The sequence below is a fragment of the Tachypleus tridentatus genome, chromosome 4 (genome assembly GCF_004210375.1).
Source record: "Tachypleus tridentatus isolate NWPU-2018 chromosome 4, ASM421037v1, whole genome shotgun sequence".
In the NCBI taxonomy this organism is placed as follows: Eukaryota; Metazoa; Arthropoda; class Merostomata; order Xiphosura; family Limulidae; genus Tachypleus; species Tachypleus tridentatus.
In genome coordinates this window covers 105,661,315-105,685,455 of record NC_134828.1, presented here as the reverse complement: position 1 = coordinate 105,685,455, position 24,141 = coordinate 105,661,315, and the positions used below count along the sequence as shown (strand labels likewise).

General features: G+C 32.7%; 1 protein-coding gene and 4 non-coding genes across 5 annotated transcripts; 1 reads left to right on the top strand and 4 right to left on the bottom strand.

Annotated features, from left to right (window-relative positions):
- Positions 1–10,944: 10,944 nt before the first annotated feature.
- On the bottom strand, positions 10,945–11,028 carry TRNAL-CAG (transfer RNA leucine (anticodon CAG)). The gene has a single exon. It is a non-coding gene; the product is annotated as a tRNA-Leu (tRNA).
- Positions 11,029–13,647: 2,619 nt separating this feature from the next.
- TRNAL-CAG (transfer RNA leucine (anticodon CAG)) lies at positions 13,648–13,730 on the bottom strand. Its single transcript has one exon. It is a non-coding gene; the product is annotated as a tRNA-Leu (tRNA).
- Positions 13,731–16,356: 2,626 nt separating this feature from the next.
- Positions 16,357–16,439, bottom strand: TRNAL-CAG (transfer RNA leucine (anticodon CAG)). The gene has a single exon. It is a non-coding gene; the product is annotated as a tRNA-Leu (tRNA).
- A 3,032-nt stretch (positions 16,440–19,471) lies between these two features.
- LOC143248183 (protein FAM200C-like) lies at positions 19,472–20,633 on the top strand. The gene is made up of 2 exons (XM_076496616.1): positions 19,472–20,017; positions 20,313–20,633. The coding sequence occupies exons 1-2, from the start codon at positions 19,472–19,474 to the stop codon at positions 20,631–20,633; spliced, it is 867 nt and encodes a 288-aa protein (XP_076352731.1).
- Positions 20,634–21,770: 1,137 nt separating this feature from the next.
- TRNAL-CAG (transfer RNA leucine (anticodon CAG)) lies at positions 21,771–21,852 on the bottom strand. Its single transcript has one exon. It is a non-coding gene; the product is annotated as a tRNA-Leu (tRNA).
- Positions 21,853–24,141: the final 2,289 nt, after the last annotated feature.

Below are 24,141 nucleotides of genomic sequence, written 5' to 3'. Positions count from 1 at the left end.
TCCTGCTGAATTTTCAAACAAGGGTTAAGTAAATCTCATACACTGGCTATTGAAATGTGGACCAAGATGTCTTTACACTTTCTGCATAATACTTCCAACTTTGACAGTATTTCACTTCCTTCTTGGGTAGAAGAAAAAAGTAGCAGAGTTGTAAACATGTTAGTAGAAATAAGAAATTTACCAGTTTATTTATTTTATTCGCAAAATGACTTCATTATTACATATTGCAAATGTATACATATTTATTCATTGCAATGAATTTTTTCCGTATATTACCTTTCACTTGAATCGCCATACTCATTCAGTGCTGCCCTCCATAAACAAAAGTGTTTTATTACGCATACCACAAGTGTCCTACCGCTCCTCCGTTGGAAATATTTCATTGCAATGAGTCTTTCATGCAAATTACCAGACGAAAACCCTCCACCAATAATAGTTCTTGTCACACATATGACTACCTCCATTCAATTCTACTAGACTATAATTTCGTTTTTTGGCAGAGTTCTTGTTTAGATGGGTTTTTTTTTGGGGGGGGGGGGTGCTTTCTAATTATAACTTAAATAGTTATACTGTTGAAATGGTAGTTTTTATTAATCGCATTTATTATTGTTAATTCACTGTACAATCTTTATAGTTTTCCTGTTTGTTTGTTTTTCGCACGTTTATATTCATCTATAAAACAATTTGTTCGATTCACTATTTACCACGAATGTCGAGGTTAATGTTACCAATTTGAGTATCACACTTCTTACAAAACACTTTTTCATTCGTAACAGGTGGTAACCAGTCTGTAGAATGATATTCTTCATGTATTGATAATGTGACTTAAATCAAGAAATATAGAAATGTTCAATATCAGCAACATCTTCCCAGTTTCTCACCTACCAAGGAATAAAGAAAATAGAGTTACAAGTAGGCAGTTTGATTCATTTCACACAAATATATCTACTTCATTTTACATCAACTTAAGTTTGTCTTAAAAAATAATTATTTTAGTCCCAGCAAAAATAGTTGCATAGTTCAGAAAGTTAAAATTTTGAAATTGAATAATTGCACAGTTTGATTAAAAGAGAGTATTTTAAAAATTATGAAGAATAAAATAACAGTGTAGAAAGACACCATTATGTAGTGAAATTTTGAAGTACATTTGATCACACACAAATTTACAACATTGTAACAGCTGAAAGCTATTTCAAAAACTTACTAATGTTATTTTAAAAGGCAGTGCTTACATGTGTCAATATAACCTGCTGTTTATTTTTTATTGATACTTTATAGTAGTCTTCATATAATGAGATATTTAATAATGTATGACGTTGCATTTCCTGTATAATAAGATAAGCATACAGTTTTATCACCTTGCAAATACTTTAAATAGGTGATATTCATTGTTCATTTGTTTTTTAAAGCACAATACTTTTATCACCCCAATCTGGTAACGTCTTTAGGTGCCAATATATTACAGATTTTAATGATATTTCTTTTAATGTTTCAGTGATTCAGTAGCTGGAAATAAAGCACACAGAAACCGGGACTGGGTTGAAAGTTGCTGTTAAGCAGATTTATCTAACCTAGCAACCTAATACAGAAGAGTTAATCACTATCTAGTACTGGATGAAATGAAACATTCAAACATAGTGAACTACTTGCACAGTTATCTTGTAGGAGTCGAACTCTGTGCTGGTGTTCTTAGTGTTACATATCTCTTCATTCTATATTATTTTTTAATTCTATTGTTATAAAGTGTACATTAACATACTATCTTTATTAAATTAAGTACGAAAATGTCGAGTAACACTTTATGTTTAAGAATAATTTCAAATATCAATCTCACAGGCCTACGTTTTTAAAATTGTGGTTATAAATAATACATTATAATTTTACTGTGACTATAGGTTGTAGCCACATTTGATTTTCATACGATAATTACTAATTTATTCTATATATGTATGACTTTGAAATAACTTCATACTTAAATGTAAGGTATAATGTACTGTAGATGACTTGGTGTCAATTGTATAATGTTCTATAAATGATTTAGTATCAGTTGTAGATTGTATCTATATCTCAATCACTGTCAGTAGTATAATGTCCTATAAAATGATTAAGTGTCAGTTATATAATATTCTATAAATGATTAAGTGTCAGTTATATAATGTTCCATTTATGATTTAGTGTCAGTTGTATAATATACTATAAATGATCTTACTTAGGTGTAAATTGTTACTATGAATGATAAAATGCCAGTTGTATGTACCTATGAATACTTTAGTTGTATAACGTATCTATAAATTATTGTCACTTGTAAAAAATCAGTTATATAATGTACCTATAAATGATTTACTGTCAGTTGTGTACTGCACTAATAGTGATTTAGTGTCAGGTGTATACTTTCCAAGAAATAATTTGGGGTCAGTTGTGTGAGGTGCTATTAAATGACTTAGAGTAAGATGTAAAAAGTAACTATGAATGATTTAGTGTCTGTGGTATAATGTACCAATGAATGATTTAGTGTCAGTGGTATAATGTACCAATGAATGATTTAGTGTCAGTGGTATAATGCACCATGAATGATTTAGTGTCAGTGGTATAATGTACCAATGAATGATTTAGTGTCAGTGGTATAAAGTACCAATGAATGATTTAGTGTCAGTGGTATAATGTACCAATGAATGATTTAGTGTCAGTGGTATAATGCACCATGAATGATTTAGTGTCAGTGGTATAATGTACCAATGAATGATTTAGTGTCAGTGGTATAAAGTACCAATGAATGATTTAGTGTCAGTGGTATAATGTACCTATAAATGATTTACTGTCAGTTGTGTACTGCACTAATAGTGATTTAGTGTCAGGTGTATACTTTCCAAGAAATAATTTGGGGTCAGTTGTGTGAGGTGCTATTAAATGACTTAGAGTAAGATGTAAAAAGTAATTATGAATGATTTAGTGTCAGTGGTATAATGTACCAATGAATGATTTAGTGTCAGTGGTATAAAGTACCAATGAATGATTTAGTGTCAGTGGTATAATGTACCAATGAATGATTTAGTGTCAGTGGTATAATGCACCATGAATGATTTAGTGTCAGTGGTATAATACACCATTTAAATGAGTTACTGTCAGCTGTGTAATGTATGCATGAATGAATTAGCGTCAGTTGTGTAATGTACTCATAAATGACTAAGTGTCAGTTGTTTAATGAACCAATTACTGATTTAGTGACAGTTTTACAATTTACTGCCAATCATTTAGTGTCACTTACTTGTGTATATAAATGATTGAGTGCAAGTTGTATATGTGCTGGTGTTTTAGTGTCAGTTTTATATTTTACTGCCAATGATTCGGTGACATTGTTTTAATGTATATATAAATGATATAGAGTTATTAGTGTAATATACAGTAACTTATTTTGAATCAGTTTTATAAGGTAACTATAAATGGCTTGTATCAGTTCCATAATATATTATGAATGATTAATTGTCAGATGTATAATGTATCTATAAATAATATTGTGCAAGTTGCATAATGTACAATGAATGATTTAGTGTTAGCTTTATAATGTACCTATAAATGATTTAGTGTCGTTTATACAGTGTACAACAAATGATTGTGTTAGTTATTGATACATATCTGAATAATGTAGTGTGATTTGTATAATGTATTATAAATTATTTAAATTGGTTATATAAAGCAATTATGAATGATTTAGTGTTAGTTGTATAATGTATTATAAATGATTTAGAATCAGTTGCATAATGCACCATTAATCATTTAGAGTTAGTTGTATAATATACCTATAAATGATTTATTGTCAGCTGCATAATGTATGCATAAATGATTTAGTCCCAGTTGTATAATGTGGAAAAATAACTCGTTTTCAGCTGTATGGTGTATTCTATAAATGATTTAGTGTTACTTATACACGTATAAATGATTTGTATCAGTTGCATAATGTACTGTGAGATATTTAGAATCAGTTTTATAATGTAATTATTAATGATTTAGTGTCAGTTGTGTAATGTATATATAAATGACATAAAGTTATTTCTCTAACTACTACAAAAGGTTTTGAATCAGCTTTATAATGTAAATATGAATCATTTGTATCAGTTGAATAATATACTGTGAATGATTTGTTGTCAGATGTATAATATATCTATAAATGATTTATTGTAAGTTGCATAATGTACCATGAATGATTTAGTGTTAGCTTTAATTAATTTTGTAACAGTACTTTGTTACAATATGTCACTACGAGACCAATATTTTGAAGGTTTATAACTCATAACTTTCCTGAGTTTTGACTTATCAAATTATTCGGCTCAGCGATAACACTAAGAGCTGAGAACACTACAAATCGGGTTTCGTTACTTTCAGTGAGGAATGTACAGATATCTATCTGTTTGGGTATTTTTATGCTAGACAACAACAACACAACGCTTTAATACATTACAGTTAGTGATACATTTTCTGAGTTTGGATATTTTCTGTAAGTATCTATTCATACATGTAATGTTCTCAGATGTATATGGTATAAATACATAATTAGAGCATGAAGGTCAAGTCCATGTATGTAAAGTCAGCGTGTTATACATATTGGTCAATTGCTTTTGCAATGTTTAGGAAGATTATGTAACAAACATTATCTACTTCTGCAATGGGGCACAAAAGTGATTTTAAGTTTGTAAGCATATTTACACTCCAATAATATTTTTATGTTTTATGAAGGTTGAATTAATATATATCTATATTTGTTATTTTTGTGTTGGAATTAAACTCACTATTCACTAGTACAGGCACAGATAGCCTAGCTGCTTTGTACCGTAAAATACCAAATCAACCAACCAACCACTAGTACAAGTGAAATGGAGAACCTAGAGAGACGGACTTGTTTACAGTTTAGATATCTCTACTTTCACCCTCAGCCACTAACATATAAGGAAACTTTCAAGCTAAAGAAAGAGACAATAACAAGATATTTGATTATGTAGTGTGAAAAAGGGGAAAGTCTTTTAATATAATTAAATTCTTTTAACATTTTTGCAGATGATTTTACAATAAACATTTTTGGGGATATATTAAGAGCCAAATATTCTCGTTCTAATGAAGATAAGTCTGATCATTTTTCTTTTATTTGTTCTTCTCATAGCCACGATCAAAAGTACTTTGAAGGGTTCACTTGGCTTAAGTTTGTATTGCTTGAATTGTGATAAAGGATTTGCATAATTAAATGATAATCATTGCTCTACCAAGTATATTGTCTATTACTCTAACATTTCTACAAAAGGTCAATATCTACAGATTTCGATAGATTTTTTACATCGGTAGGTTGTTATAACAGGTATAAATTATCGATAAACATCAAAGCCTATCATCTCAGGTTATATCAATATAGATATTATTTCAAAATGTTGAAAAAGAACTCCATAAAACAATGTTTTTTCAGAGAATTATTGGTGTGAAATAATAAAATATGAAGACTGTAAAATTTACGTCATAGTACCAAATCATTTGTATTTTTTTCAGTTTAGGGATGATACAGATCTTTCACAAAAATATAATTTTGACACTAATAAAGGAAGATATGAAATCTATTACTAAGTTGTCTATGATTTTGACGGTAAGGACACAATTTTTAAAGGGTATAAAGCTTGTTTGTTTGATGTTAAGCACAAAACTACACTAAACCAAGTTTGTTTTTTTTTTGGAATTTCGCACAAAGCTACTCGAGGGCTATCTGTACTAGCCGTCCCTAATATAGCAGTGTAAGACTAGAGGGAAGGCAGCTAGTCATCACCACCCACCGCCAACTCTTGGGCTAATCTTTTACCAACGAAAAGTGGGATTGACCGTCACATTATAACGCCCCCACGGCTGAGAGGGCGAGCATGTTTGGCGCGAACCCGCGACCCTCAGATTACGAAGCGCACGCCTTAACGCGCTAGGCCATGCCAGGCCACTAAGCCAAGTATCATTGTCGGTGGAGACATGATACCTCAACATCAAGATCATTAACAGTCTCAATTTTATTGCTGTAGCTTCAGCTGTGTTCTTAAAAACCTTTGGCCTACTAAAATTAAAGAAGAAATATTTCCCATATTCGTTACACTGAAGAACCAAAGATAATTGCTAGGGACTCATACCAAACATCAAACTTATTTATAAGACACCATGACAACAGCACTTCGAAAGAAAGTTCTGGAATGACATCGATAGTAACGAGAGGAAAGTTACATCTTTGCCTTCCAAAAATGGATTTACAGGAAATAGTTTGATATCTGACCTCAACCAATAACAAATTTTTTCTTCATTTTTTATTCACATATGCCGTTCTGATATCGACATATTCCGATAGTACTTTACCTAAATCAAGAACAAGGTGTTTTTCAACGTGTGATAATTCTCCCTTACATACACCAACATTGTTTCAACATGTACGATTATATAAATAAATTAGTAACTCTAGCCCTTCATTATACACCGCTCTTGTCCTCAACCATAAATATAACACATACAGGTCAGTCAGTATACGGTGGTAGATATAACACATACAGGTCAGTCAGTATACGGTGGATAGAGTTATTGGGGAATCAAAAGGAATTAACAATAATTATACCGTGAATGGTGCAGAAAAACAAATTCTTAACTTAAGGGTCGAAACCTTGTCTATAAGTTTAGTGAGTGTTAATATCATGGATGTCACCCAGTTGATGTATGTAGCATTTGTTAAAGAATATTGTACATTAATGCGTGTTCCAGCCAAGATTATTTCTGATGTCAATCATGTAGTTATTTCTCCCCGCTGAAAGCGCAAACACGAATATTTTCTTCAGAGTGACCAAACAAATATCTTTACAGCTGACTCACCACTTCTCACGATTGACTGAAATTGCACAACACATTTGAAAGTTAGGTCTGCCTGTTTTGTGATATGATGTCGTTTATATATCAGTTGGAACTAACCATCCATCTCTAGGATAGTTTCTCGTAGATTTTACGGATGAACTTAATGAAGATCGCATCTCATTGTGGGTCGATGGTGGACTGGAAAACTACACACATCAAAGTATTAAATAGAGAAACCTAAACTTTTCATCAGTGAAGTATATGGTCGTGAATATGTTTGACATTGAACAACAATCTATAATTCCTACAAATTTAACCTTTAAACGGCACCCATCATCATTTGCTGCTGCTAACTACAACATTACCGCTGTTTAAGGGTTAAATAGAACATATCGAAACTATAAGACATTCCAGACAATCTTTTGAGAATAAAACTATATCTGTTGTGTGATTTACATCAAATCTCACATCCTTTCAGCCTATAACTTGTTACCCTATGATTATTATGTGACAGCATCTTTTAAAAGTTATATGGGGCTTGCGGGCTGAAAGGAGGACATAAACAAGGCCTACAAACGTTCAAATGTAAAATGTCCTTCTTCTGTTCTACAGGTTCAACAGGATCTGTACAAGGTGATAATGATTTTTACTAGTTACTGAGTTATAATTAAAGGTACTTTTCAGGACCATCGAATCTTTATAAAAAGATGTTACGATTGCACATTTAGTGTTTTATATCTGGGGTCGACTTAGTTTTTAAGTTAAATTTATGTACGGATATGACTTGTGAGTCGTGATAAATTCAACGGTTTTTAACTTAAAAAGAAATAAATTCTAATATAACAAACAAGGCAGACATATAAACTATCTAATTCCTATAAATATTTAACTTTCATTAGAAGTAAAGGCAGACGAGCTGTATAGTAACCCTATTAATAAAAGTGATGACAAAACTGCCAAGAATATCATTCCTTCAGGTAACAGCCATAATTTTCTAAGGTTTATCTAATATTTTTAAAGAAGGAGTGTCATTACAAACTCTTGTTTGCGACAATGGAGTTTTCAGCCATACTTTACTGGGCTATAGATGAATTAAAAAAAAATCACTATCATTAAATCCATAGAAATAAGCGTCAGTATATGTGTATGTGTCTGTTTCTTATACGTTCTCACATTTCTAGTTCAATTAACACCAAGAAGCACCTCTTAAAATTCCATCTTTCAATAAAAGCTAAAAGTTATTTTTAGTCTTTTACACTACATTATTTATACCCAATAGAAACCTAAATTTGACCTATCAAGCGATCTGGTTTGTTGTTTACTTTACGCAAATTTGTCTCTTTTATCATTTGGTTTCAAATTTTTTTCTAATAAAAATTACTAATTAAATTGGAGAGTTAGCTTAATTTCTTTAAGGTTGTTGTCACATAGTTAAAAAGCCAGACAATTATCATATTAATAGGCCGGTGTTTTCTGTGTTCTTAGTTGTATTAATTAATTACATAACAACATTATTGATTGTATCAATACCATTAATACATCAAAAACTGAGCTTAAGTTTCCATTTTCAAATCTTGTCGCTATGTCCATAAACTACACAGCTGTCATTTAACTGACACACGATGAGAGACTAAACATCCACATGACCCTCAATAGATAGAAACTCAAAGTATCGAATAAACAGACAGCTTAAGTTGCTTTACCTTGAATGAAAACGTAAGAATTGACTTAGTCAATTAATGATCGTAATTTTATAGAAAAGCGAATGAAAACTTCCTGACAAGAGTTCCGTTATTTTGTGATTGACGTTTATATGGTGCAAATATCATTTCTATATAATAATTTTCAGATGTATATACTCCACCATAAACAAATAAAAAAATATTTTTTTTTGTTCTTTTAGCAAGAAGAACATACAATCCTTTACCTCTTTAACAGTTATTTATATCAAACTAAATGTTGTTTTGGAAAATTATACTTTTAATGGTCAGTTTTCTAAAACCTTATCCGATTTATTTAGGTTTACTCACTCAATTAACTTTTCTAAGTCGCCAAAAGTATGAATATATATGGTTGCGAACTGGACATTATCTGAGGTAATTTTAAGAGGGTGCTTTCTCTTCTAATTAGGGAGCGACCTAAACAAAGAGTTTAAACATTTCCGATATTACTAAAAGTGACTTGTTTTTCCTACATTTCTCATAAAACCTTTACTGTGCTGCTTAATCTTCGTTAAATGCATATTTCTACATAAACTTTCTGTTATTCTTCATATTTTCGATAGATAAAAAAGGTGTTTATTGTCCCGACCTACACAATTGTATGTACTAAGAGAAACACCAACACAGACAGGTTATAATTACTGTTCTGAAGCCTTTTGTAAACATCGTTGGTAGAAAAAACTTCGCAGAATATTTATGAGGAACCTGCTTTTTTTAATTGATTTTCTCCAAAAACCAAAACTTCTAAAACTATATCATATATCTACCACACCTTTTGTGGAACAATCTCAGAAGTACCAAATTTTAATTACTGAAGAAAACATATCACAATCAAATTTCTCTTCTTAATTACGTGTATCAATACAAATACAGCGAGATCTCCTTATAAACAACTTGTCGAGTGTACTGCATCAGAGAAATGCAATCGTTTCTTCGTAGGCCGTTTTCAAACTTCCGAAGAACATATTCCTCGTACATTTGGAACTGATATTAATGATACAAATAGCAGCTTTTCTCCTTTCTAGCCTTAGAAAAATTAATTTTTGAAGGTAATGAAGCAATATTTAAAGGTTTCTGTGAGGGGTCCAGTTGGAACCCATACCTGATAAATCAGACTGCTTCTTTCACGCTTGGCCATCATCTTCTTATTTTTTAAAATTTTGATATAACTTTTAAATTGTCCTGTGATAAGCGTGATGTTTCTGAAGTCGCATTGATCAGTCAGACACGTGTGTTCACGATTTAATCACATTACTTTTGTTTAACAACTTCTTTTTTCCAATGTTATCGGTCTCACACTACACAATTCTACTTTGCCCGTCACGAATGAACTGTACCAATTGTTATTTTAAACTCAAAATCTGGAAATAACGGCGGCAGATAGATCAAGAAGCTTTACCGTAAATGTAAGCTATGAGAATGGACTTAATCAATTAACGATTGTAAAGTTCCGACAAAACGACTTTTAAATTCCTGTGAAATAGTTCAATTCGTTCGTAAATAACGTTTCTCCAGTTTATATGTTTCTCACTTAAAAGAATCTAAACTTTGGGTTCTTTTCTTTGTCTCTTTCGAGGAAGAAGACCTTTCTATCAATCATTCCATTAATCTTTCTGTACCGTTCTGGTTACTCACCAAATGAAATTTAGGTCGACAATAAGAAGAAACGGAAAATACTTTAGTGACTATCTTTCATATTCACATAATTAAATATTATTGCGAACGAAAAATCACGCGCACCAATTCCGCTTTTTCTAGTTATTTCTTCTACATTCCTAAATTTTAACATACAACATAGACTTGGCACATAAAAGTTCTCTTATTCTTTATTTTTTGGTGGATAAACGTGATTCATATTTTAAGGGAGTATAGTTATTATGTTTCATAATGTGCTCTAAAATAAGGTGTTTACTTATTCAATCGCCAAATTATAGAAAATATAAGTGTGAAGGAGAATTCCTAAACAGTTTGGGTTTGTTCATCTTACATCTATGGAGTAAGGGCATATGAAATTTATAAGACTTGTTTTCATAAAATCGACCTTTGTAAGATAATTATGAGTAAAATATGCTATTTTCTCCCTGACAGTGTCATAAAGAATATCACCTGAAATTATACTCTATTTTCAGTACACATCTTTTGTTTCTTTTGTAGAGATATCACAATTATTATATTTTGATAGTAAAGCAATTAATAATCAAATTTATGTAGTTCATTCCATACCTATAACAAGTTTTCGCTTTTAACACTTTCCTTCAAATGAAATCATATTATTGTTGTCCTTTTCAAACCTTAACTACTAATACCTGAATTTTTCTCCACCACTTGAGTCACGTAAACGTACGAATGAAAAGAGGTAAAACGTTAATTTCAATGTCAGGAGTGGGATTCGAACCCACGCCCGGAAAACCGGACTGCGACCTGAACGCAGCACCTTAGACCGCTCGGCCATTCTAACGTATTTCTATTGAAATTTACATCTCTTCGGATGGTGTCGCCTTCACTAGTTAAGAACGTGTTATCCATCTTTCTCCACATCTTTTGTTCTTTAATATTTTTCATTTTCAAATCTTGTCGCTATGTCCATAAACTACACAGGTGTCCTTTAACTGACACATGATGAGAGACTAAACAGCCACATAACCCTCAACAGATAGAAACTCAAAGTATCGAATAAACAGACAGCTTAAGTTGCTTTACCTTGAATGAAAACGTAAGAATTGACTTAGTCAATTAATGATCGAAATTTTATAGAAAAGCGAACGAAAACTTCCTGACAAGAGTTCCGTTATTTTGTGATTGACATTTATATGGTGCAAGTATCATTTTTATATAATAATTTTCAGATGTATATAACCGAATAAAAAATTATTTTTGTTGTTCTTTTAGCAAGCAGAACATAACATCCTTCACCTCTTTAACAGTTATTAATATAAATCTAAATATTGTTTTGGAAAATTATACTTTTAATGGTGAGTTTCCTAAAACCTTATCCGATTTATTTAGGTTTACTAACTCAATTAACTTTTCTAAGTCGTCAAAAGTATGAATGTATATGGTTGCGAACTGGAAATTTTCTGAGGTAATTTTCAGAGGGTGCTTTCTCATCTATTTAGGGAGCGACCTAAACAAAAAGTTTAAACATTTCCGATATTACTAAAAGTGACTTGTTTTTCCTACATTTCTCATAAAACCTTTACTGTGCTGCTTAATCTTCGTTAAATGCATATTTCTACATAAACTTTCTGTTATTCTTCATATTTTCGATAGTTCAAAAAGGTGTTTATTGTCCCGACCTACAAAATTGTATGTACTAAGAGGAACACCAACACAGACAGGTTATAATTACTGTTCTGAAGCCTTTTGTAAACATCGTTGGTAGAAAAAACTTCGCAGAATATTTATCAGGAACCTGCTTTTTTAATTGATTTTCTCGAAAAACCAAAACTTCTAAAATTATATCATATATCTAGCACACCTTTTGTGGAACGATCTCAGAAGTACCAAATTTTAATTACTGAAGAAAACATATCACAATCAAATTTCTCTTCTTACTTACGTGTATCAATACAAATACAGCGAGATCTCCTTATAAACAACTTGTCGAGTGTACTGCATCAGAGAAATGCAATCGTTTCTTCGTAGGCCGTTTTCAAACTTCCGAAGAACATATTCCTCGTACATTTGGAACTGATATTAATGATACAAATAGCAGCTTTTCTCCTTACTAGCCTTAGAGAAATTAATTTTTGAGGGTAATGAAGCAATATTTAAAGTTTTGTGTGAGGTGTCTAGTTGGAACCCATACCTGATAAATCAGACTGCTTCCTTCACGCATGGCCATCATCTTCTTATTTTTTAAAATTTTGATATACATTTTAAATTGTCCTGTGATAAGCGTGATGTTCGTGAAGTCGCATTGATCAGTCAGACACGTGTGATCACGATTTAATCACATTACTTTTGTTTAACAACTTCTTTTTCCAATGTTATCGGTCTCACACTACTCAATTCTACTTTGCCCGTCACGAATGACCTGTACCAATTGTTATTTTAAACTCAAAATCTGGAAATAACGGCGGCAGATAGATCAAGAAGCTTTACCGTAAATGTAAGCTATGAGAATGGACTTAATCAATTAACGATTGTAAAGTTCGGACAAAACGACTTTTAAATTCCTGTGAAATAGTTCAATTCGTTCGTAAATAACGTTTCTCCAGTTTATATGTTTCTCACTTAAAAGAATCTAAACTTTGGGTTCTTTTCTTTGTCTCTTTCGAGGAAGAAGACCTTTCTATCAATCATTCCATTAATCTTTCTGTACCGTTCTGGTTACTCACCAAATGAAATTTAGGTCGACAATAACAAGAAACGGAAAATACTTTAGTGACTATCATTCATATTCACATAATTAAATATTATTGCGAACGAAAAATCACGCGCACCAATTCCGCTTTTTCTAGTTATTTCTTCTACATTCCTAAATTTTAACATACAACATAGACTTGGCACATAAAAGTTCTCTTATTCTTTATTTTACGTGGATAAACGTGATTCATATTTTAAGGAGTATAGTTATTATGTTTCATAATGTGCTCTAAAATAAGGTGTTTACTTATTCAATCGCCAAATTATAGAAAATATAAGTGTGAAGGAGAATTCCTAAACAGTTTGGGTTTGTTCATCTTACATCTATGGAGTAAGGGTATATGAAATTTATAAGACTTGTTTTCATAAAATCGACCTTTGTAGGATAATTATGAGTAAAATATGCTATTTTCTCCCTGATAGTGTCATAAAGGATATCACCTGAAATTATACTCTATTTTCAATACACATCTTTTGTTTCTTTTGTAGAGATATCACAATTATTATATTTTGATAGTAAACCAATTAATAATCAAATTTATGTAGTTCATTCCATACCTATAACAAGTTTTCGCTTTTAACACTTTCCTTCAAATGAAATCATATTATTGTTGTCCTTTTCAAACCTTAACTACTAGTACCTGAATTTTTCTCCACCACTTGAGTCACGTAAACGTACGAATGAAAAGAGGTAAAACGTTAATTTCAATGTCAGGAGTGGGATTCGAACCCACGCCCGGAAACCGGACTGCGACCTGAACGCAGCACCTTAGAACGCTCGGCCATTCTAACGTATTTCTATTGAAATTTACATCTCTTCGGATGGTGTCGCCTTCACTAGTTAAGAACGTGTTATCCATCTTTCTCCACATCTTTTGTTCTTTAATATTTTTCATTTTCAAATCTTGTCGCTATGTCCATAAACTACACAGCTGTCCTTTAACTGACACATGATGAGAGACTAAACAGCCACATAACCCTCAACAGATAGAAACTCAAAGTATCGAAAAAACAGACAGCTCAAGTTACTTTACCTTGAATGAGAATGTCAGAATTGACTTAGTCAATTAATGATCGAAATTTTATAGAAAAGCGAATCAAAACTTCCTGACAAGAGTTTCGTTATTTTGTGATTGTCATTTATATGGTGCAAGTATCATTTTTGTATAATAATTTTCAGATGTATATAGTTTACCATAACCGAATAAACAATTATTTTTGTTGTTCTTTTAGCAAGCAGAACATAACATCCTTCACCTCTTTAACAGTTATTAATATAAATCTAAATATTGTTTTGGAAAATTATACTTTTAATGGTGAGTTTCCTAAAACCTTATCCGATTTATTTAGGTTTACTAACTCAATTAACTTTTCTAAGTCGTCAAAAGTATGAATGTATATGGTTGCGAACTGGACATTTTCTGAGGTAATTTTCAGAGGGTGCTTCTCATCTAATTAGGGAGCGACCTAAACAAAAGTTTAAACATTTCCGATATTACTAAAAGTGACTTGTTTTTCCTACATTTCTCATAAAACCTTTACTGTGCTGCTTAATCTTCGTTAAATGCATATTTCTACATAAACTTTCTGTTATTCTTCATATTTTCGATAGTTCAAAAGGTGTTTATTGTCCCGACCTACACAATTGTATGTACTAAGAGGAACACCAACACAGACAGGTTATAATTACTGTTCTGAAGCCTTTGTAAACATCGTTGGTAGAAAAACTTCGCAGAATATTTATGAGGAACCTGCTTTTTTTTTAATTGATTTTCTCGAAAAACAAAAACTTCTAAAATTATATCATATATCTAGCACACCTTTTGTGGAACGATCTCAGAAGTACCAAATTTTAATTACTGAAGAAAACATATCACAATCAAATTTCTCTTCTTACTTACGTGTATCAATACAAATACAGCGAGATCTCCTTATAAACAACTTGTCGAGTGTACTGCATCAGAGAAATGCAATCTTTTCTTCGTAGGCCGTTTTCAAACTTCCGAAGAACATATTCCTCGTACATTTGGAACTGATATTAATGATACAAATAGCAGCTTTTCTCCTTACTAGCCTTAGAGAAATTAATTTTTGAGGGTAATGAAGCAATATTTAAAGTTTTGTGTGAGGTGTCTAGTTGGAACCCATACCTGATAAATCAGACTGCTTCCTTCACGCATGGCCATCATCTTCTTATTTTTTAAAATTTTGATATACATTTTAAATTGTCCTGTGATAAGCGTGATGTTCGTGAAGTCGCATTGATCAGTCAGACACGTGTGATCACGATTTAATCACATTACTTTTGTTTAACAACTTCTTTTTCCAATGTTATCGGTCTCACACTACTCAATTCTACTTTGCCCGTCACGAATGACCTGTATCAATTGTTATTTTAAACTCAAAATCTGGAAATAACGGCGGCAGATAGATCAAGAAGCTTTACCGTAAATGTAAGCTATGAGAATGGACTTAATCAATTAACGATTGTAAAGTTCGGACAAAACGACTTTTAAATTCCTGTGAAATAGTTCAATTCGTTCGTAAATAACGTTTCTCCAGTTTATATGTTTCTCACTTAAAAGAATCTAAACTTTGGGTTCTTTTCTTTGTCTCTTTCGAGGAAGAAGACCTTTCTATCAATCATTCCATTAATCTTTCTGTACCGTTCTGGTTACTCACCAAATGAAATTTAGGTCGACAATAAGAAGAAACGGAAAATACTTTAGTGACTATCTTTCATATTCACATAATTAAATATTATTGCGAACGAAAAATCACGCGCACCAATTCCGCTTTTTCTAGTTATTTCTTCTACATTCCTAAATTTTAACATACAACACAGACTTGGCACATAAAAGTTCTCTTATTCTTTATTTTTACGTGGATAAACGTGATTCATATTTTAAGGAGTATAGTTATTATGTTTCATAATGTGCTCTAAAATAAGGTGTTTACTTATTCAATCGCCAAATTATAGAAAATATAAGTGTGAAGGAGAATTCCTAAACAGTTTGGGTTTGTTCATCTTACATCTATGGAGTAAGGGTATATGAAATTTATAAGACTTGTTTTCATAAAATCGACCTTTGTAGGATAATTATGAGTAAAATATGCTATTTTCTCCCTGATAGTGTCATAAAAGATATCACCTGAAATTATACTCTATTTTCAGTACACATCTTTTGTTTCTTTTGTAGAGATATCACAATTATTATATTTTGATAGTAAACCAATTAATAATCAAATTTATGTAGTTCATTCCATACCTATAACAAGTTTTCGCTTTAACACTTTCCTTCAAATGAAATCATATTATTGTTGTCCTTTTCAAACCTTAACTACTAGTACCTGAATTTTCTCCACCACTTGAGTCACGTAAACGTACGAATGAAAAGAGGTAAAACGTTAATTTCAATGTCAGGAGTGGGATTCGAACCCACGCCCGGAAACCGGACTGCGACCTGAACGCAGCACCTTAGAACGCTCGGCCATTCTAACGTATTTCTATTGAAATTTACATCTCTTCGGATGGTGTCGCCTTCACTAGTTAAGAACGTGTTATCCATCTTTCTCCACATCTTTTGTTCTTTAATATTTTTCATTTTCAAATCTTGTCGCTATGTCCATAAACTACACAGCTGTCCTTTAACTGACACATGATGAGAGACTAAACAGCCACATAACCCTCAACAGATAGAAACTCAAAGTATCGAATAAACAGACAGCTTAAGTTGCTTTACCTTGAATGAAAACGTAAGAATTGACTTAGTCAATTAATGATCGAAATTTTATAGAAAAGCGAACGAAAACTTCCTGACAAGAGTTTCGTTATTTTGTGATTGTCATTTATATGGTGCAAGTATCATTTTTATATAATAATTTTCAGATGTATATAGTTTACCATAACCGAATAAAAAATTATTTTTGTTGTTCTTTTAGCAAGCAGAACATAACATCCTTCACCTCTTTAACAGTTATTAATATAAATCTAAATATTGTTTTGGAAAATTATACTTTTAATGGTGAGTTTCCTAAAACCTTATCCGATTTATTTAGGTTTACTAACTCAATTAACTTTTCTAAGTCGTCAAAAGTATGAATGTATATGGTTGCGAACTGGACATTTTCTGAGGTAATTTTCAGAGGGTGCTTTCTCATCTAATTAGGGAGCGACCTAAACAAAAAGTTTAAACATTTCCGATATTACTAAAAGTGACTTGTTTTTCCTACATTTCTCATAAAACCTTTACTGTGCTGCTTAATCTTCGTTAAATGCATATTTCTACATAAACTTTCTGTTATTCTTCATATTTTCGATAGTTCAAAAAGGTGTTTATTGTCCCGACCTACACAATTGTATGTACTAAGAGGAACACCAACACACACAGGTTATAATTACTATTCTGAGGCCTTTTGTAAACATCGTTGGTAGAAAAAAACTGATCAGAATATTTATGAGGAACCTGCTTTTTTTTTTATTAATTTTTTCCAAAAAAAAAAACTTCTAAAATTATATCATACATCTAGCACACCTTTTGTGGAACGATCTCAGAAGTACCAAATTTTAATTACTGAAGAAAACATATCACAATCAAATTTCTCTTCTTAATTACGTGTAGGTATACAAATATAGCGAGATCTCCTTATAAACAACTTGTCGAGTGTACTGCATCAGAGAAATGCAATCTTTTCTTCGTAGGCCGTTTTCAAACTTCCGAAGAACATATTCCTCGTACATTTGGAACTGATATTAATGATACAAATAGCAGCTTTTCTCCTTACTAGCCTTAGAGAAATTAATTTTTTGAGGGTAATGAAGCAATATTTAAAGTTTTGTGTGAGGTGTCTAGTTGGAACCCATACCTGATAAATCAGACTGCTTCCTTCACGCATGGCTATCATCTACTTATTTTTTAAAATTTTGATATAAATTTTAAATTGTCCTGTGATAAGCGTGATGTTTGTGAAGTCACATTGATCAGTCAGACACGTGTGATCACGATTTAATCACATTACTTTTGTTTAACAACTTCTTTTTCCAATGTTATCGGTCTCACACCACACAATTCTACTTTGCCCGTCACGAATTAACTGTACGAATTGTTATTTTAAACTCAAAATCTGGAAATAACGGCGGCAGATCGATCAAGAAGCTTTAGCGTAAATGTAAGCTATGAGAATGGACTTAATCAATTAACGATTGTAAAGTTCCGACAAAACGACTTTTAAATTCCTGTGAAATAGTTCAATTCGTTCGTAAATAACGTTTCTCTAGTTTATATGTTTCTCACTTAAAAGAATCTATACTTTCGGTTCTTTTCTTTCTCTCTTTCGAAGAAGAAGAACTTTCTATCAATCACTCCATTAATCTTTCTGTACCGTTCTGGTTACTCACCAAATGAAATTTACGTCGACAATAAGAAGAAACGGAAAATACTTTAGAGACTATCTTTCATATTCACATAATTTAATATTGTTGCGAACGAAAAATCACGCGCACCAATTCCGCTTTTTCTAGTTATTTCTTCTACATTCCTAAATTTTAACATACAACATAGACTTGGCACATAAAAGTTCTCTTATTCTTTATTTTACGTGGATAAACGTGATTCATATTTTAAAACAGTATAGGTATTATGTTTCATAATGTGCTCTAATATAAGGTGTTTACTGATTCAATCGCCAAACTATAGAAAATATAAGTGTGAAGGAGAATTCCTAAACAGTTTGGGTTTGTTCATTTTACATCTATGGAGTAAGGGTATATGAAATTTATGAGACTTGTTTTCATAAAATCGACCTTCGTAGGATAATTATGAGTAAAATATGCTATTTTCTCCTGATAGTGTCAAGAAGCAGGGGTTCTTAACCAGGGTGCCCGCACCCCTAGGTGGTGCGAAGATGATTCCCAAGTGGTGCGAGGATGCCCATGAATAATTAAAGCAAATCTATATTTTTACATAAGAGTATGCTTTATATTTCTCCTAAGAAGAAACATTTTTGCTTCAGCAGTGTTCCGAGATAAAGTTAAACCTAAACCTGATTTCCTAATGAAGTGGTAAAGTTGCATCAGATTCCAATACAGGGTAAACAAACGGGTATGTCATTTGGATAGACAAGGAAGGAACGCGTACAGGACACGTGCGCAACACGGAGAGAGAGGGAGGTTATCATCACGTCTCAGTCCACACCACCCATCCGTGCCATCAACACGTGAGTTATGGTCTCCCTGTTTCAATGTTATTTTTTTTTTCTGATGCATAACAGTAGGGTGGAAGATTGGTTATGTATTATTTCAGATTTTGCTTTCTACACATTTATTTAAATGAGCGATGGGTTGTTTACATAACATACATCATCACTGTAGCAGTGTAGCCGTTACAATATTTTCATAGAATGTATTGTCATGCCTACAAATCTACTGATTAAACCAGGTATTTCAGTCTCTCCATCACATATTTTAGAGGTAATTCATAAAAAAAGAAAACACCTACACATGAATGTGTTTCTTTTCCAGATTTGTCTGCAGTATGTCGAAGAAACGAAAGTGGAATGACGAATATGTCAAGTTTGGTTTCACCTGTACTACAGAGAAGGATGGGACACAACGTCCACAGTGTATCCTGTGCAGCACACTCTTCTCCAATGCGAACTTGAAGCCATCAAAGCTTGATGAACATTTCAAGAACAAACATGGTGGCAGGGATGCAGGAAGTGACATTGTGACATTAAGGGTCAAAAGAGCTAGGTTTGATCAGGTTGGCACATTGCCGACTTATGGATTTTCGCCAACAGAGAAACCTTTACTGCGTGCTTCTTATGAAGTTGCATACCAGATTGCTAAATCAAAGAAACCCCATACAATTGGTGAGGAACTGATCAAGCCATGTGCCCTTGAAATGGCAAAGATTGTTCTCGGCAAGGAAGCTGAGAAGAAACTCCAACAAGTGTCTTTGTCAAATGATGTAATCCATAACCGAATCATCGACATGAGTGTTGACATCCTGGAACAAGTTGTAGCTGACATCAAGGCTAGTCCAGTTAAGATTAGCCTACAAGTGGATGAATCAACAGATGTATCCAACTGTTGTCAGCTATTGGCAGTAGTTCGTTACGTGAAGGAGAAAAAAGTGGAAGAAAGTTTCCTTTTCTGTCAGTCCTTAAAGACAACTGCACAAGCTATAGATGTGCTTAACAAAATACAAGAACTTTTCTCAAGAAACGAACTTCACCTTGACAAAATTGGTTCAATATGTACAGATGGTGCACCAGCAATGCTGGGCAATCGTTCTGGGTTTGCTGCATTAATGAGGAAAGAAGTTCCTAATCTGAAAATCACTCACTGCTTTCTTCATCGTCACTCTCTTTCAGCAAAGACATTGCCCCCCAGATCTCAAGAAAACTCTGGATATTTGTGTCAAGGTTGTAAACTTTATTCGCAGCCGAGCTTTGAATCATCGATTGTTTCAGTCACTTTGTGAGGAAATGGGTCAGGAACACACTGTTCTTTTGTACCACAATGAAGTGAGGTGGTTGTCACGTGGTCCTGTGCTGTTTCGTGTGTTTGAACTGAGAGGAGAAATTCACCAGTTTCTCCGTGAAAGGGTACAAGAACTGGCTATATATTTCAAAGAACCTAGTTTTGCTCAGATGCTTGCCTATTTGGCTGATGTGTTTTTTAGCTCTCAATGAACTCAATCTCTCTCTGCAAAGAAGGGGACTCAACATTGTGACTGCAAGCGCTAAATTGGCTGCATTCAAAGAAAAACTTGTCTTGTGGATAAAGTGTGTGAAGATGGGGAATTTGGCAAATTTCCCCTGCCTGGAAGAGACAGTCGCAGAAAATTCTACCCTGCATCCAGACTTTGTTGCAAAAGTTGTTGAACATATGCAGATGCCGCGTACTTCATTTGAGGGTTATTTCTCGTGTGGAGAGCTGCAAACCTATGACAACTGGATCCTGAATCCTTTCATGCAGAATTTGGAAGATGTCAGCGGCATCAAGGAAGATCTCATCGACCTTAGACACAATCGTGAAATCCAAATGGAGTTCACCAATAGTCAGCTGGAACACTTCTGGGCTTCTCAGCTGGAAGCATACCTGCATTAGCGAAGAAAGCTCTTGAAGTGCTGTTACCATTTGCAACTACTTACTTGTGTGAACAAGGATTTTCTTGTCTACTTCACATCCAAACAAAATGCAGAAATTGGCTGAATTCTGAACATGACATGCGAGTGGCACTCAGTACAAAGACGCCAAGATTTGATGCCATCATAGAGAAAAACAGCAGCAACGAAGTCACTAAGTTTACTGTGCATTACAGGCTAAATAAAAATCATTAACAAAATTGAAATTAATTTTTCATTATGTACCCTGAATTTTGTCTTGAAAAAAGGTATGCTGTATGTATGAAGATTTAAAAAAATTTTGATTACATCAACTTTGTATTTTTTAGCTTTTTTTATATTTAAGTTTCCAGGGGGTGCGAGAAATGATTACTAATTTAAAAGAAGTGCAAACACTGAAAAAGGTTAAGAACCACTGTCATAAAGGATATCACCTAAAATTATACTCTATTTCCAGTGCACATATTTTGTTTCGTTTGTAGAGATATCACAATTATTATATTTTGATAGTAAAGCAATTAATAATCAAATTTATGTAGTTCATTCCACACCTAGAACAAGTTTTCGCTTTTAACACTTTCCTTCGAATGAAATCATGTGATTGTTGTCCTTTTCAAACCTTAACTACTGGTACCTGAATTTTTCTTCACCACTTGAGTCACGTAAACGTACGAATGAAAAGAGGTAAAACGTTAATTCCAATGTCAGGGTGGGATTCGAACCCACGCCGGAAAACCGGACTGCGACCTGAACGCAGAACCTTAGACCGCTCGGCCATCCTGACGTATTTCTATTGAAATTTACATCTCTTCGGATGGTGTCGCCTTCACCAGTTAAGAACGTGTTATTCATCTTTCTCCACATCTTTTGTTCTTTAATATTTTTCATTTTCAAATCTTGTCGCTATGTCCATAAACTACACAGGTGTCATTTAACTGACACATGATTAGAGACTAAACAGCCACATAACCCTCAACAGATAGAAACTCAAAGTATCGAAAAAACAGACAGCTCAAGTTACTTTACCTTGAATGAGAATGTCAGAATTGACTTAGTCAATTAATGATCGAAATTTTATAGAAAAGCGAATGAAAACTTCCTGACAAGAGTTTCGTTATTTTGTGATTGTCATTTATATGGTGCAAGTATCATTTTTGTATAATAATTTTCAGATGTATATAGTTTACCATAACCGAATAAACAATTATTTTTGTTGTTCTTTTAGCAAGCAGAACATAACATCCTTCACCTCTTTAACAGTTATTAATATAAATCTAAATATTGTTTGGAAAATTATACTTTTAATGGTGAGTTTCCTAAAACCTTATCCGATTTATTTAGGTTTACTAACTCAATTAACTTTTCTAAGTCGTCAAAAGTATGAATGTATATGGTTGCGAACTGGACATTTTCTGAGGTAATTTTCATAGGGTGCTTTCTCATCTACTTAGGGAGCGACATAAACAAAGAGTTTAAACATTTCCGATATTACTAAAAGTGACATGTTTTTCCTACATTTCTCATAAAACCTTTACTGTGCTGCTTAATCTTCGTTAAATGCATATTTCTACATAAACTTTCTGTTATTCTTCATATTTTCGATAGTTCAAAAAGGTGTTTATTGTTCCGACCTACACAATTGTATGTACTAAGAGGAACACCAACACAGACAGGTTATAATTACTGTTCCGAGGCCTTTTGTAAACATCGTTGGTAGAAAAAACTTCGCAGAATATTTATGAGGAACCTGCTTTTTTTTAATTGATTTTCTCCAAAAACAAAAACTTCTAAAACTATATCATATATCTACCACACCTTTTGTGGAACGATCTCAGAAGTACCAAATTTTAATTACTGAAGAAAACATATCACAATCAAATTTCTCTTCTTACTTACGTGTATCAATACAAATACAGCGAGATCTCCTTATAAACAACTTGTCGAGTGTACTGCATCAGAGAAATGCAATCTTTTCTTCGTAGGCCGTTTTCAAACTTCCGAAGAACATATTCCTCGTACATTTGGAACTGATATTAATGATACAAATAGCTTTTCTCCTTACTAGCCTTAGAAAATTAATTTTTGAGGGTAATGAAGCAATATTTAAAGTTTTGTGTGAGGTGTCTAGTTGGAACCCATACCTGATAAATCAGACTGCTTCCTTCACGCATGGCCATCATCTACTTATTTTTTAAAATTTTGATATAAATTTTAAATTGTCCTGTGATAAGCGTGATGTTTGTGAAGTCGCATTGATCAGTCAGACACGTGTGATCACGATTTAATCACATTACTTTTGTTTAACAACTTCTTTTTCCAATGTTATCGGTCTCACACTACACAATTCTACTTTGCCCGTCACGAATGAACTGTACCAATTGTTATTTTAAACTCAAAATCTGGAAATAACGGCGGCAGATAGATCAAGAAGCTTTACCGTAAATGTAAGCTATGAGAATGGACTTAATCAATTAACGATTGTAAAGTTCGGACAAAACGACTTTTAAATTCCTGTGAAATAGTTCAATTCGTTCGTAAATAACGTTTCTCTAGTTTATATGTTTCTCACTTAAAAGAATCTAAACTTTGGGTTCTTTTCTTTGTCTCTTTCGAGGAAGAAGAACTTTCTATCAATCATTCCATTAATCTTTCTGTACCGTTCTGGTTACTCACCAAATGAAATTTAGGTCGACAATAAGAAGAAACGGAAAATACTTTAGTGACTATCTTTCATATTCACATAATTAAATATTATTGCGAACGAAAAATCACGCGCACCAATTCCGCTTTTTCTAGTTATTTCTTCTACATTCCTAAATTTTAACATACAACATAGACTTGGCACATAAAAGTTCTCTTATTCTTTATTTTTTTACGTGGATAAACGTGATTCATATTTTAAGGAGTATAGGTATTATGTTTCATAATGTGCTCTAATATAAGGTGTTTACTGATTCAATCGCCAAATTATAGAAAATATAAGTGTGAAGGAGAATTCCTAAACAGTTTGGGTTTGTTCATCTTACATCTATGGAGTAAGGGTATATGAAATTTATAAGACTTGTTTTCATAA